The following is a 15,274-nucleotide window of genomic DNA, read 5'->3' as shown; positions in this document are numbered from 1 at the left end:
TCCACTCATCCATCCTCCCACCCACCCATCCACCTAATTCATCACCTACTCACCCACCCACCCACCCATCACTCACCGATCCATCCATCCACCATCTACCCACCCACCCACCCATGCACCCATCCACCATCCACCCACCCATCCACCCATCCCTAAATGCTGAGAACCTCTTCTCAGGTGGAGGCCTAATTTCTCTCAAGTTTCCACCTCTTCCTGTGTCAGTTTTGTTGGTTGTCGCCTAGCTGCTGTGGATTGAATGTGCCCCCAACGCTCAGGTGTTGGAAACCTAGTCCCCAAGGCAACACTTTTGCCAGGTGGGGGCCGAGGAGAAGCCACTAGCTCAGCAGGATGAGTGACTGCTTCCGGGGGAGGGGGGTCCGCTTGCGCAGGGACTGGGAACCACCGTGAGCCTGCCCCGTCACTGGCTGGGGCTCGGGCTCTCTAGCCTGCCCCCTCCCACCGTGGGGTGACACAGTGAGAAGGTCATCACCAGACACCAGCACCCTGGCCTGGGGCTTCCGGCCTCCAGAACCAGGAGGAGTCGTCTGCTCTTTGCAGTCGCCCAGCCCTGGGCAGTCCACCATGGTCGCAGACACCCGGCAGGGCCATCACTTGTTAAAACCACCCCTGACGTCAGCGTGTCACCGCTGAGCCAGCCCGGACTCGCGGCTCTGCCACCAGCTTCTGCGCCCCCTGTGGGACCCTCAATCGGGACTGCGGGGTGTTCCTGTCAAATCCGTCTCTGAACAGCCGCCGCATCTGCATCTTTATACCCTTCCCTTCTATCCAATAAGCTCCAGGGTGTACGGGCTCCTGCTCGTGACTCTTTCTTATTATTCACCGGGCTCCCTGGTAACTATGCCTTCATCTCCCTGTCATTCAGGTCCCCTAAGGGTAGAAGTGCCTGGGGTGCACATTTCCTGAGATGTAAATGTTTAATGGATGAATGAATTTGTGAACCTCTATAACTGGCATCCCTGAGGCTCCCTACTCGCCCTGCAGCTCAGGAATTCTGAGGGTCCTTTATTTGGCCCCTCCTTTCTGTTGCTCGGCCCCGCCCCCGGCCCTTCTTTGTGACGTTCTCATTTAATATTTAGTTATTCGTTTTTCACGGGGGTAAAATCCAGATAGCTCAAGGCTGGACACACCAGCCGCGTCTGCGGTCGCAGCTCAGGGGCGCGGCCACCCCCGTCCCCACCCTGGCCGGACTCGGTGCCTGGGCCGCGGCCCCGCCCCCCGGCCTGCTCCCCACGCTGCCCTGCGCGTGGTGGACCCGGGAGTGGACCCCGCTGCATGCCCTCTGTGCCCGGCTCATGTCACCAAGCACCACTGCTGCGCTCCGTGTTTCCCACTTTCTGAGCGCGGACCTGGGCTCGGGGAGTTGCGGCTGCCCACGCTGGCCACACACGTCCTTTTGAGACCTGCTCTCCCTTCTTTGGGGAGAACCCTCAGCAGGACGGCGGCCCCCGCGTGTGCTAATTCTGTTTACTTTGCAAAGCGTTTCCAATTGTTCTCATCCTGGTGTCCTGAGCTGGGGTCCAGCTCAGCCTTATCTATCTCCCAGGGAACCCCGGCAGCCAGCAGGAGCCCCTCCTCTTCCAGACGGCCACATACCTGGAGGTGAAGTTGGGGGAGGCCCTGCCCCAGTGGTGCTGCTGCTTGAGGTCAATGTCCTAGGAACCAAGGAAAAGGCCCCACCTGGAGCAGGGCTCCCGGATGTCCCCCGATCAGAAGGAGGAGAGCTGAGGAGAGGGGGTTCTGGGAGGACCCCAGAGCCCCGCAGCCCCCTGGCCAGGCTGCCCTTGGGGGCCCGGCTCCTGGAAGCTCCAGGGTGCTGCCCGAACTGAGAGCACCCACTCCCTGGCGGTGTCTGTCCCTGGAGCAGCCACGTCCCAGTCACCTAGGTGTGATGGGGCCGGCTGGACCGGACTTCCCTGCAGCCAGTCACACTGGCAGGCCCCGTGCAAACTGCCCTGTGCTTCCCTAGCGCTGGGTCCAGTCCACACTGCAGGGGGTGACCACGAGGCCTGATGGGTGCACACGCACAACGGGTCCCAGACTGCTGGGCTGAGTCCCTCCCTGGTGTGGCCCAATCCTGATGCCTCAGTTGACCCACCTTGCCCAGGGCTCGCGCCCTGCCTGGGCTGGCCAGGCTCCCTGCCAGGCTGTCCTGCCAGGCTCCCATGTGAGGTTCTGATGAGGTCACGTGTGGGTGACAGCTGCCTGTCCCCTGCCAACAAGGGGCAGGGGTGCATCCACCCAATTCCCCGATGCTTCACCCTCTGTATGTGCAAGCAAGGGAAGCAGGAGGGAGGTCCCCTCCATGAAGGCCCAAGGTCCCCAGCCTGACTGCTGGGACTTACCAGTTTGTACACGATGTTGCCGTCGAAGGTGTTGTCAGCCTCCTCGTAGATGGAGGCCTGCAGCCCCAGGGAGTAGGGGTTACTCACCATCACCTGGGGAGCGAGACGGTGGGGGCGGCTGTTAGAGCCAGCAGGCCGAGCAGGCAAGCGCAGGGGACCCGTCCTCCTCAGGTGAAGACCAGCCTCGCCCTGAACTGCGGCTGCTGGTCCCATGCCCTGCCACGTGCCCTCGTCCACCCACCCTCTGCTGGACCTCAGTGCCACTCTGCAGGTGGCTGCAGCTGGGCGACCCAGGCCTTTCCTGTAGAGGAGGTGGGGGGAGGGACCCCTGGGGAGAGCAGAGGCAGCCCTGGTCCCAGGCCTGGGTTGGGAGGGGTCATGCGCCTGCCATCTCAAAGAGGCAGCCTCGTCTGCCATCCCAGCTTACTCGGGAGGCTGAGCCAGGAGGATCACAAGCTTGAGGCCAGCCTGCGCGACTTAGTGAGACCTTGTCTCCAAAAGAAAAAAAAGAAGAACTCTGGGGAGGGGCGTCCTTGACAGACTAAGGCCAGGAGACCGCCTTGACCACTGGACTGGTGGCCGGGTTGCTGCGAAGCTGAACAAACTCTTTGACGTAAGCTTGACGTCCACAAGCTTCCACAGCCCCTCCCCCCATGTCCTAACACCCCGATTTCACTCCCCTGAGGCAGAGGTCCATCCCCGGCTAGTCCTCCCTAGGTCACAGAGGACGCCTGAAAGCAAAGCGTGGCACTCCCCTCACTGCTCAGAGCTCGCTGACTTCTGAAGATCCCAACTACAGGGAAAATTCCCAGCTCGCGCTCTTCTCCGTTCATCCCTCAGATGCTGGATGCCTGGATCCAGCCGAAGAGCCCGCACAGAGCTAAGAGGGGTCCTGCAGGCGGCCCACTACCTTCCCGCCACCTCAGGCACTCGGTCCCCACCCTCAGCTTGATGTCCTGCATCCAGGTCCAGGTGCAGGGCCTGGGCGTGGGTCCTGGAACCCTCCTGCCTTGCCCAGCACCTCCCCTGGGTGGGACTCGCCTGGGGCTGCTCGGTGAAGGGTGGGGAAGGGCCTGGTCAGCCACAAACTCAGCACAGAGGCTGGCTGTGGAGTCACCTGTAGAGGGTCTCACAGTCACCTGAAGAGGCCTCTCTCCCTGGGTGACGCCAGGAGCGTCCAGAGTCTGGGCACAGCCTGGGCGCTGCCAAGGCAGTGGCCTAGCGCTGACCATCAGGGGCATCAGAGACTCACTCACCAGTGGAATGGGGGACATGCCCAGCCGGGGTATCAATGTGAAGGACAAGTTCAGTTTGCTGTTCATGTCAATGGTGTACATCTCAGATTCTAATCTGCTTTCCAGAAGTTCTATCTGGTCAGGAAGACAGGATGAAAGGGTCAGACCCTACTTCCAAAAAGAAGGGGCGGTGAGTGGTAATTGACGCAGGGGCCCTGGGGATGGAGCCCAGGTCTGGCTGGGCGGGTCACCTGGACTTCCACTTGTGCCGCTGTCCTCCCTGCCAGCCCCGGGAACCCTCCCCGCCCCCCAGCCGCTTCCTGTGCATCTCCAGCGTGCTGCTGCCTGGATGTGCGTTCCTGCGCCTCCTGGCTCTGCTGGACATGGTCATCTCTTTGAGGTCTCTGTCTGCTATGATCCAAATATGATTTGTCTCCCGGAAATCAGGCAGAGCTTAATCCCCAAAGTTCAATGCCGATGGTATTGAGGAGGTGGAAGCCTGATCCCACGAGGCACAGAGGTGGGGCCTCTGGGAAGTGACTAGATGGGACAGGTCACTAGGATGGAGCCCCATGACCGGAGGCCTGGTGGCTTTATCAGGACAGAAATGGAGACCACACACCTCTGCCACCATCTGATGCAGCTAGGGAGGCCCTTCCCAGAATCCAAGCTACACTTGGAGTCCAACCTCCAAACCAGAAGCCAAAAAAATAAACCAGTTCTTTTTTTTTTTCCAAAACATAACCTGCCTCTAGTATTTCATTATGGTAACGGAAAGCCAGCTAATACGCCTGCCACCAACAGGTCCCCTTTATTTCTTTAGTTCCCTTTCTGAATATCTCTGGGGAACCCTGGCTGTTGGGGTGAGCCTAGAGCTCTCTGGGATGGCTGAACATGTTCCTTTGCCCTCGGCGTTTCTGGGAAACTCGATGGCAGGATCCAGGCGACCCAGTGGACTTGGGTTTGATGGCGCTGGTGGGACGTGGTGGGTGATGTGAGCGCCCAGTGTGGCGCCTGCTCTCTAACATAAACCACTGTTGTCCTCCGAGCCTCTCTGTTCCCTCGCTGGGTGGCCAGAAGGACTGCTTCATGCTTTTAGACAGGATCATTTTGTCAGGAGACCAGTTGCTCACCCAGTGGAAAGGTGCAGGAGGTCTGGGGAAGGACATGGCCTGCGGGCTAGCAAGTAGGAGGCTGAGGCAGGAGGACCACAACTTCAAGGCCAGCCTCAGCACTTAGTGAGGCTCTGCCTTAAAATAAACACAAAAAGGTCTGGGGGTGTCGCTCACCCCTGGGTTCAATCCTGGATCCCACAAAAAATATTATCAAAAATACTAATTTGGGGGGCTGGGGATGTGGCTCAAGTGGTAGCGCACCCGCCTGGCATGTGCGGGGCGCTGGGTTCGATCCTCAGCACCACATACAAATAAAATAAAGATGTTGTGTCCACCAAAAACTAAAAATAAATATGAAAAAATTTTCTCTTTTAAAAAAATATTAATTTTAAAAAATTAATTTAAAAAACTTAACATAGGGATAGCGCTGCAAAAATAAAAAATAAAGAATGAAAGGAAAACATGAGAGTAACATCTGTTCCTTTCTGCGACAGGGACATGGAGGTGCTCCTGAGGAGACTTGGGGTGCAGGGCTGGCAGACTCAGCTGACCAGAAGCCCGCCCGTCACGTGTGCTCCCGTCCCTCCTGGAACCCTCTCGGGGACTTCCCGGGCCTGCTGGCCGTGGCCTCCACCTCTGGATCTTTTCCCAGTGCTGGGGCTGAGCCCGGCACCCTCCCCAGGCCCACAGCTCGGCGTCGGGCCGTGCACCTTGCACTGTTTCACCTGGAGGCCGGGGCCCATGAGGATGGCCTGGATGTTGATCGGGCACTTCTGCAGGTCGAAGGTGGGGAAGGCGGCGTCGGGAAGCGGCGTCAGGATGTCCAGCATCCCCACCCCGGAGAACATCAGCACTGCCTCTGGGAACCAGACGGACCCCTCGGCCAGCTAGGGGAGGCAGGTCTGAGGTAAGACGCGGTTTTATCCTGTGGCTCGGAATTAGAGACGCCCCCCTCCCCGAAAGGCAAAGCCTTGGGTCCCACGGGAGCTGCTCTCTGGGGCTCTCAGCCTGGGGGGCCTTGTGGGAGGTGGCCAGGAGTCTCGCCTGGCCACAGGGCACCAGCCTCTTGGGAGAGTCAAAGGCAGCTACAGAATTTGTCCCCAGGACACCATAGCCCTGGATGCCACCATGGGGACCTCAAAGAAATGGTCCTCACATTTGTGCTTCAACCCAATTAACTCTCTGTAGTCACCACCAGGAACTTCTGGGAAGCCTGCGGGGGACAGAGGGGAGCATGGAAAACACGGCAGTGGGGGAGGGCCTGCCGGGCAAGACACTGGGAGGCCCCACGCCAGCGCCCCTGTGGCCTGGTGGCCAGGCTGGCCGGGCCGTGGACCCTGCTTCTCCACCTGTCAGATGGGGCAGCAGAAGTGACTTCCCCACAGGGCTCACTGAGGACTCTGGGCAAGGTGACAGCCGGGACTGAAGGGGACCTCACAGGGGTACAGGGGACAGGGGACAGAGCCTGGGCAGGGGCCGGGGAGTGCAGGTGGGTGGGAGGAGGGTTCAAAAGTGCGAGCAGGGAGGGGCTGGGGCTCAGTGGGCAGGGGGCTCGCCCAGCAGGCACAAGGCCCTGGGTCCGCCCCAGCACCACACACACACACACACACACACACACACGCGCGCGCGCACACACACACGCACATGCACACACACGCGCGCACACACACATACACACACGCACATGCGCGCGTGCACACACACACACACACAGTCCAGTAAGGAGGATTTTGAGTGTTTCTGACACAAAGGAAAAATGGATGGCCGAGGTGATGGACAGCCAATGACGCTGGCCTGTCGCCCACTGAATACACACATTGGAGCATGCGGCTCAGCACACATATAAATAAACAAGCCGCGGTGCACACACATCCCCTGCACATGTGTCTTTCCATACACGCACGTGTGCATCAACGTGCATCGGCTGACTTTAAACCCAAGTCCAGCGTCTCCCACACCCACAGACGCAGGGGGCCGGCTCTGCTCCTCCCTAGGTGCTCGGGGTCTCGCCTCCCGCTGCTGCTATTTTAATAGTCCCGAGGAGCTGGCCTCTGGCCTCCCCGACCCGAGAGCAAGCAGAGGAGGGGAGGGGGCTGTGGCCACTCGACTGTCACCCACCTGGATGATGGAGTTGGACAGGAATTCCAGACTCCCGAAGTACAGAGCATCCTCCTTGGTCAGCACGGCCAGCGTGTGCTCATCTAGGACAGACAGGCAGACCCGGGTGGTGGCCTCTCCGTGAACAGAAGAAGCCTCGTGGCTTTGCTCTGAGTGCTGCAGCGAGCGCCCTCCCGATGACCCACGGCAGCCACCCCACAGACACCTCTGGAGCCCGCACGTGGCTTTAGGTGACAGGCACAAGCTGGGCTCCTGCCTTTTTCCTTCTGTCCTTTTTCCTGATCACAGCCATCAAATAAGTGGGCTGTGTCTCACTAGGGTGGTTTTTTGTTTTCTTTTTTGCGGTGCTGGGGATGGAACCCAGGCCTCCTGCAGGCTAGACAAGCGCTCTCCACCAGCCACAGCCCTCCTTAGGCTTCGACTGGCCTTTCCCTACTTTCACATCCGCTGCAGCATGATTTACAAACCCAAGATGTGGAACAACCCAAAGTCTATTGACGAAAAAATGAAGGAAATGTGGTCCAGCCATACAATGGAATATTATTTGGCCTTACAAAGGAAGGAAATTGGGGACAGGGATTGTGGCTCATCGGTAGAGCGCTCGCCTAGCATGGGCAGGACCTGGGTTCCATCCTCGGCATCACATAAAAATAAAGACATTGTGTTGTGTCCATCTACACCTAAAAAATAAGTATTGAAAAAAGGAAGGAGGGGCTGGGGATGTGGCTCAAGCGGTAGCACGCTTGCCTGGCATGCGTGCAGCCCGGGTTCGATCCTCAGCACCACATACAAACAAAGATGTTGTGTCCGCCGAAAACTAAAAAATAAATATTAAAATTCTCTCTCTCTCTCTCTCTTAAAAAAAAAAAAAAAGGAAGGAAATTGGATGGTGTGGGTGTAATCCCAGCTCCTTGGGAGACCAAGGCAGGAGGATGGCACATTGGAGACCAGCCTTGGCAACCTTGCAAAACCCTATCTTGAGTAACAGCTAACCAGGGCTGATGGGGGCTCTATGTCTAGCACGTGCAAAGCCGGGGTTCCATTTTTTCCAGTCCTAGGGAAAAATAAACAAAAACAAAAAGAAAGAAAAGCACCATGCACCGTTAGTTTTTTAAAAAATAAATATGTTTTTAGTTGTTGATAGACCTTTATTTTATTTATTTATTTTTTTATGTGGTGCTGAGGATCCAGCTTAGGGCCTCACACATGCTAGGCGGGCACTCTACCGCTGAGCCCAACCCCAGCCCTGGATTTCTTTCTTTCTTTCTTTCTTTCTTTCTTTCTTTCTTTCTTTCTTTTTAGAGAGAGAGAGAGAGAGAGAGAGAGAGAGAGAGAATTTTTTTAATATTTATTTTTTAGTTTTCGGCGGACACAACATCTTTGATTGTATGTGGTGCTGAGGATGGAACCCAGGCCGCACGCATGCCAGGCGAGCGCGCTACTGCTTGAGCCACACCCCCAGTCCCCCTGGATTTCTTATATAACTAATTTCTCTAATTATAAATTAATTTTAAACAGATAAATGGACACAGAGGATAGGATGCAATGCATAATTAGCAAACGGGAAGCACTGGCTTTTCTTAAAAAGTCAAGTGGTCCTGTAAATTTTCTCACTGATTGCCTCAGAGTCTCTGAGCTGATAACTGTCTCAGGGGAAAATTGTCCTGGCAAATCTCACTTATTGGACAGAACCGGTTCCTCCAAAGATGGAGCACAGGACAGCCCCAGGACAGCAGTGGCCCAGCCAGCATGCCCAAGGACGCTGGAGTCGGGGCAAGTTGCTTGAGATAGATATATATATATATATATATATATATATTTTTGTGTGTGTGTGTGTGTGTGTGGACACAATATCTTTATTCTACACGTATGTGGGGCCGAGGATCGAACCCCATGCCTCGTGCTTGCTGGGCGAGCCTCTGCCACTGAGCACAACCCCAGCCCGTGATCTGTGTCTTCAGAGACAGATGTTGGGGTCCTAACCCAGGAGCCGAGTGTGGCTTTGCAGACGCCCTGGACCTGCGATGGCTTCACCCGTGATCTTTCCCATTTTCCCGGGGGGTGGTCGGGGCACAGGGAGCCTCTGGGGCTACGGTGGCCGCAGCTTCAGTGGGCGGGCTTAGGGCCGGCTCGCTGGACCCCATCACAACCTGAGAAACATCTGCATTTGGAAATAGGGTCTTTGCAGAGGTGACCTTGGTAAAATGAGGTCGTGGGGGTGCCCTGGTCCCATATCACCAGGGACCTTGTGAAAAGGGGAACTCTGGATCCAGAGACAGAAGGGACAGAGGGAGGACGGCCACCTGCAGGTACAGGCTCAGCCAAGGCTACCGGAGCTGGGAGCGGAGACCTGCCTGGAGGCTGCAGAGAGGGCCGGCCCAGCAGGCCCTGGGCGGCAGAGCGGGGGACAGACTTCGGGGGTCAGAGCCGCCCAGTCTGTGGCTCTTGGTTCTGGCAGCCCCAGGATGGTGCCCAGCTGACCCCGTGCCGTCGCTGAGGCACAAGCTGTGTCTTCCCCGTGTGTGTCTGCTTTGTGGCTGGGCTGCGTCAGGCAGGTCACTGGCTAATGGCCGGGCATGGAGCTTTCTAGAAGGTACCGGTAGGGCAGGCACGCACTGGCAGTGATGCTGTGGATGGAGATGTTGAGTTTGGAGATGGAAGTGGACAGAACCTGGGATCCCTTGTGCACCTGGACAGTTCTGAAGAGCTGACCTAGGAGGGGACAGGGGAGAGTCATGAGGACCCGTGAGCATCCCCAGTGCTGAGACCAGGGCCACCCCTGCCACCACCCTCCTGCCCTCCAGTGGTGACCTTGCTCTTTTTCTGTTTTACTCCTCTGAAGTTCCAGGGATCGAGCCCACCGGTGCTCTAGGCCCCCACCCTTCATATTTTGAGGCAGGGCCTTGCTAAATTACAGAGGCTGGCCTTGAACCTTGATCCTTCTGCCTCAGCCTCCTGAGATGTTGGAATGACAGGTGTGGCCTCTGCACTCAGCTTAGGCCTTTTAATAGAGACAGTGTCAATAAGGGACGAAACAGAGCTTTTCAGCTGCGTGTGTGTCCACCATGCCAGAGGCCCAGGTTCCCCCCCAGCACCAACAAAACCTCAAAGCAGTGCCTTCTTCCTGTGGTGGGCTTCCAAAATGGATGGCCAGCCTGAGCCCTTTTCTTCCACTGGCAGGGTGGGGGCCACACCCACGTCCCCAGCTGCTCTGTGCCTCAGGATGTGGCTGTGTGCCCCCAGCCCAAGTGATCCAGAGGCCCTCCCCTCGGATCCCTGGTGGTGGAGGGCTGAGCCACAACCACGGCGCTGCAGGTGCTGGCCAACCCCCACTGTCCCTCTGCTGGGGAGGTCCCTCGTCCATCCTGGATGCTATAACATGGGCGACAGCCCCGCCGACCTCGTGGAATCACTGACTGTGGCCCCAAGACAAGATCTGAGGTTTCCTGGTCGAAGTTCGGACCCTGTGCCTGCAGAGTCTGGGGCTTTCAGAACCTGCCCACCTGCCCTCCAGAGCCGGCCAGGGAACTGGGGAGGACGGGTGGGTTTCAGTGGAGCGAGAACCTGTGGCGTCCACCTGGGTCTGCCGAGGGGACCTGGCTCTGCTCCCTGTCCGGGCCCCGCATCCTGCAGGCCGAGAGCGCAGCCCGCTCACCTGAGTTGGGGGAAACCAAGAGGGTCTTCTCAGACCAGAGGATCAGAAAGCCTCTCAGGCCGGGGCAGAGGAAGACATCCAGGGTCGTGTCGTAGTTGAAAGCCAGCCCCAGGTTCCGGTCGAGAGGCTGCTCCGAGTACACGAACACTCCCTAGAGAGTCCCGTCACGGGGACAGAAGCCACGTGTGGGCAAGCCGCGGGTCGCACACGCAGTGCCCAGCAGCACGCAGGAGGCCCTGACCCCCTACCACACGCACACACCACCTGTGGTCAGTGGAACTTGTCCCTCCAACCTCGGCCTCCTCGTGAAGGCCAGCAGGTCTCGGCCCGGGATCTCCACCGGGGAAGACTCTTCCTCCCAGGCAACACTGGGCCACGTCTGGGGGTCTGTGGGGACTGGGGGGCTCCTGTGTGCGGTGCAACACCTGGGCACCCAGGACGCCCACCCAGGGATGGGCCTGGCCCATGCCCACCACACCAGGGCCGGAACCTCCCCCTGCCTGCTGGGCGGGCCCTGTGGTCCCTGCTGTGCTGGGCTTGCGCTCTGCCCTCGGGAGGCTGCAGCCTTTGAGGCAGAGACGGGGGAGACGGGGAGGTAACCAGGCCACCTGGGAAGGGACGAATGCCTACATCGAGGCCTCGAGGACTGGACTGGTCACTGCGAGGCGGGGTGTTACAGGGCGAGGCTGTCCTGGTGTTCGGCCTGCTCACAGGCTCTGCCGTGGCAGGGCAGCCTGAGAAGCTGCACGTTTGGGCCACATGGACTGGCATCCAGACGGTTTCCCTAGCTGGTCCCTCTCTCCTCCAAATCGCTGGCACATGCAATTTAGCTTCTATTCCTAAAATCCCTGTGAGGGGCTGGCTCTTCCACTGTGCGGTTTCCAAAGTCGCTTCCTATCTGCCCGTCATAGAGTTCCCAGGACAGGGTCAGAGTCCCTATTGCACAATGTCAGCCTGACCACGCCTGTCATCCCAGTGACTCTGGAGGCTGAGACAGGAGGACTGCAAGCTTGAGGCCAGTCTCAGCAACTCAGGAAGGCCCTGAGTGGTTTAGCAAGACCCTGTCTCGAATTTAAAAATGAAAAGGCCTGGGGATGGGGCTCCCCAAAACAGAGAAAGCATGGAAATGGAAAGGGCAGGGGAGTGGTCCAGGTGCAGCGCCCACACAGCATGAGGCCGGAGCACATCCCCAGCACTGCCACCACCCATCACCCCAACAAGCAAACACACAGCATCCTGCTGTGTGGCCCCACCGACACATACGCCGTCCCCCAGGAGACGCACAGCGCAGAGATCCCAGGGGACTGCCGACCCTGCTCTGGGTCTGCCCACCCCGGCCTGCCACCCCCACCCAGCCGCTGGAGGACACAGACCAGCCCTGGGCAGGAGAAGTGCTGCGTTCCAGGGCCTGCAGGGTGCTTGAGAGACAGAGTGGGTCTGCAGCCCTCACTCACCCCCACGGTGCCGCGAGGGACTGTGGCTGGCACTGCCAGACGGTGGTCAGAGGAGCCAGGGAAGCACCAAGCACCAAGCCAAAAGGCGAGACTCAGCCTGCGTTTGCTGGGCCCTCCCACACGGGAACGCATGACCCATGGCACTTTCCCCACAGGGGCGCACGGGCGGGAGCCAAGAGGACTGGCCCAGTGGCCCCCGGTCATGTCCCTGTAGGGAGCACTGCAAAGAAGGGCGCTGTGGCCTTCTGGACCCAGAGGCCAAGGGCAGGGTAGAGGGCTGGGAATGGAAAGCCCTGGGTCAGCCAGCTTCTGCCTCCTGCCCCACTGGGGACCTGGCACAGGCACGCAGAAGAGTCTTCAGACGAAGGAACCCAGTCCCATGAGAGCGCGGGCAGCCAGGAGGCCGAGGCCTCGACTCAGCGCCTCCCAGCAGCTCTGAGGCTCAACTCCCCCAGGGAGTCTGGCCTGGAAAAGCCCTGGACACCTGCGGCCTGGCTTGAAGGCACCACAGTTCTTTGGTTTTCAGAACTGGGGGCTGGACCTGGGGACTCTCCACCCCAGAGCCACACCCCAGCCCTTTGCAGTCTTCATTTTGAGTCAGGGTCTCGCGAAGTTGCTAAGGCTGGCCTTGAACTTGCAATCCTCCTGCCTGAGCCTCCCAGGTCCCTGGGATCGCAGGAGTGTGCCATCGGGTCGGGCACCTTCTTTCCTGCTCTTTTCTGTTTCATTTTCAGTACTGGGGACTGAACCCAGGGCACCTCACCACTGAGCCACAGCACCATCTCCTGACCTCTCCACTGATCCCGATCACAGGAGTCTGAGCCCGCAGACCAGGAGCAAGGAAGAGAGGACGAGAAACACCGCCTAACCGCAATGTGATGGCGCCAAAGGAGACAGAGCACAGGGCGGGGTGCTGGGGGCTGTTCCAAGCTTCCTGGTCGACTCCTCTCTGGGATGGGCCACCTTGAGACCTCTGCTCAAGCCTGGAGACCTTTCAGAGGATGCCCCTCCCCTCGCCACCTGCTCCCTGTGGGAAGCCTCCCGATGGGGACAAGGGCTGTTTATTCCTTCATCTCCCTACCAGCAGCTCCTGGGGACTGGCTCTCCCCGAACTCCAGGGCTGCGCACCCCCTTCACGGCCTGGCAAAACCTGGGGTTAACCCACTAAATCTGAGTCTGAGCTTCATTTTGCACAGGCGGAATCATCGTCCCAACTCAGTCTCACCCGGGATGGCGCCTGTGAATCCACCACAGGTTTCATGCACCGACTTTCTGAATCCACGTTAAGAGTTTCCAGCGCCACAGGCGCCACATTCGCCCTTCACCCCTGGTGCTCGGCAGGCACCAGGCCCAGCACCGGGAGCCAGGGAGCACTGCTGGGTGCAGGGGAGAGAGCAGGGAGGAGGGCCAAGTCGCCTACCTTCCCACTGTTCACGAGCAGCAGCCCGATCTGTGACAAGGAATGGAAGTAGAAGACTCCCCCTAGAGACCCGGCCAGTCCCGCCTGTGAAGCACAAGACAGTCCCCGTGAGCGCACACACCCATTGCTGTGACGATGCGTGCTTCGTTCTCATTTTAAGTGCACATTATCTTAGAAGCTATAATGGAAGCCTCTCTTTCTAGACCCACTTCCTGTCTGTGACAGAGGAGCAGGTCCTGGAGGAAGGCGGCTCTGGTGTGGGTGTTTGGAGGACCCCATGCGGCCCCGGCCCCAGGAGCTGCCTGGGCTTCCACGCCAGGTGGATCCTCCTTCCCAGCTTCTGGCTGTCCAGAGAAGCGTCCAGCAGCCACCGGAGCAGGAGACCAAGGTCCGGGCCGTCCTGTGTGGGAGAGAGGCCTCTGGGACCCTGGAGCTCCTGGGCCGACCTCTCCGGAGCAGCGCCTCCCACCAGCTGCACCGCCCCCTCTTCTGTGGCAGCGGAACCTCATCTCGGGGAGCAGATCAGCCTGAGAGCTCAGCTCCAGGGGCACTGCCCGGGCTGGGGGGCATGTGACCGCCCTGGCTAACGGGTGGGTGGGCCCGTCTCCAGAAGTGAGTCCACAGAGCACGTCTGCCACCTTCCTCCCGCAGGGCAAGGACGGCTCACCTTGCCATGTGTGCTAATGTCATCAGGGCCACAGTCTGGGACGAGAGAGGGAGGATCAGAGCCCAGACGTCACCCTCAGTGACCCACAGGCCACCATGCCAGCGTGGATGCAGGAGAGGCCCGTTGTTGGCTTCGGGGGAAGGGGACGAGGGGCAGTCAGACCGTGAAGGAGAGTCAGGAGACCCACGCGTACACTTGTCAACAGAAACAGAGGTCGGCTCTTGTCCTGGCTTCAGTGGCCCTGAGCCCAGATAGTCCCTGAGCGGAGGTACCTTCCTGTCGAGAAGTCCATGGAAAAACAATACCGAGGCGTGGGGAGGGAAGAGGGAAACCGTTTGGTTAATAATCGGGGACCTCAGTGATGCGCGTTTGCGACCAAACCCAAGGTTCATTCTTATCTTGTGACCAGGTCCTTCCAGGACTCATTTTGAATGAAAATGTGTGGCCAGCTCAGTTCTGGGTTTTGCGGAGCTTCTTGGTAGGGCAGAGAAAACAGATTTGGGATGTTGGGGAGCGCGGCAGCGGGCCAGACTCCTCTGGACGCACCCCCAAGTGTGCCTTCTGAGTCACACCAGAACTTCCCACACCCTTGGTGGCCTGAGGGGCTCTTGTCCTCTGAATTGCTCTGCCATGCTGTGTGACCTTAGGAAGGGCACTGCCCTTCTCTGAGCCTTAGCCCCTGGGTTAATTTCCAATGACTGCCACGGCAGAAGATCGCATTCAGAACAGCAGACATGAAGACAACAGAAATCTGTTGGCATAGTTCCGGATGCTCAGAGTCTGAAATCAAGGTGCCAGCTAATCAGGAGCCCCCAGAGCCTCCGAGGAAGAAGCTGCATCCTGTGTCCCCAGGCTTCTGACACCAGAAACCGGCCCCTTGTCCCAGGGCCTTCTGTGGATCCTCCCAGGTCCTCTCCTCTACCAGGACACCAGCCTGGACTTGGGGCGCGACCTACTCCATCCGGCTGTGCACACCACCTGGACTCGTCTCAGGGCCAACACCCCATTTCCCAGTCGGATGACCACTGGGCACGAACGCCCGCCAGTGTCCTCTGAGATTCAAGTTGAATCTTCCTCCTCGGCAAGGACGGTGAGGAGCGGGCTCTGTGAGGTGGCGGCAGGGGCTCCATCCTCCTGCCAGGGCTCGGGTTGAAGAAGTCGCCCTCCCCTCTCCTGCTCGCCTGCCGCAGGGGCGACAGGTCTGCCTCCCTGCCCTCCCTCCCTGCCCTCCCTGCCTGCCCTTCCTC

General features: G+C 58.9%; 1 protein-coding gene across 6 annotated transcripts in view; it reads right to left on the bottom strand.

Annotated features, from left to right (window-relative positions):
* The window catches only part of Catsperd (cation channel sperm associated auxiliary subunit delta), a 40,122-nt gene that overhangs the window by 12,232 nt on the left and 12,616 nt on the right, over nt 1–15,274 (bottom strand). For 2 of the 6 annotated variants that reach the window (XM_048812529.1, XM_048812547.1), the window contains exons 8-15: nt 13,361–13,444; nt 10,487–10,637; nt 9,448–9,543; nt 6,832–6,914; nt 5,424–5,600; nt 3,620–3,733; nt 2,364–2,456; nt 1,615–1,673 (exon numbers count right to left, since the gene is read on the bottom strand). In XM_048812529.1, the coding sequence (XP_048668486.1) occupies nt 1,615–1,673; nt 2,364–2,456; nt 3,620–3,733; nt 5,424–5,600; nt 6,832–6,914; nt 9,448–9,543; nt 10,487–10,637; nt 13,361–13,444 (857 nt within the window). Of the gene's footprint in view, nt 1–1,614; nt 1,674–2,363; nt 2,457–3,619; nt 3,734–5,423; nt 5,601–6,831; nt 6,915–7,824; nt 7,886–9,447; nt 9,544–10,486; nt 10,638–13,360; nt 13,445–15,274 lie in introns of all 6 variants that reach the window. The other 4 variants (XM_048812537.1, XM_048812532.1, XM_048812545.1 and 1 more) reach the window with 4 other exon arrangements.

The sequence above is a fragment of the Marmota marmota genome, unplaced genomic scaffold, assembly GCF_001458135.2.
Source record: "Marmota marmota marmota unplaced genomic scaffold, marMar, whole genome shotgun sequence".
NCBI lineage: Eukaryota > Metazoa > Chordata > Mammalia > Rodentia > Sciuridae > Marmota > Marmota marmota.
This window is presented reverse-complemented; position numbering and strand designations above follow the sequence as displayed.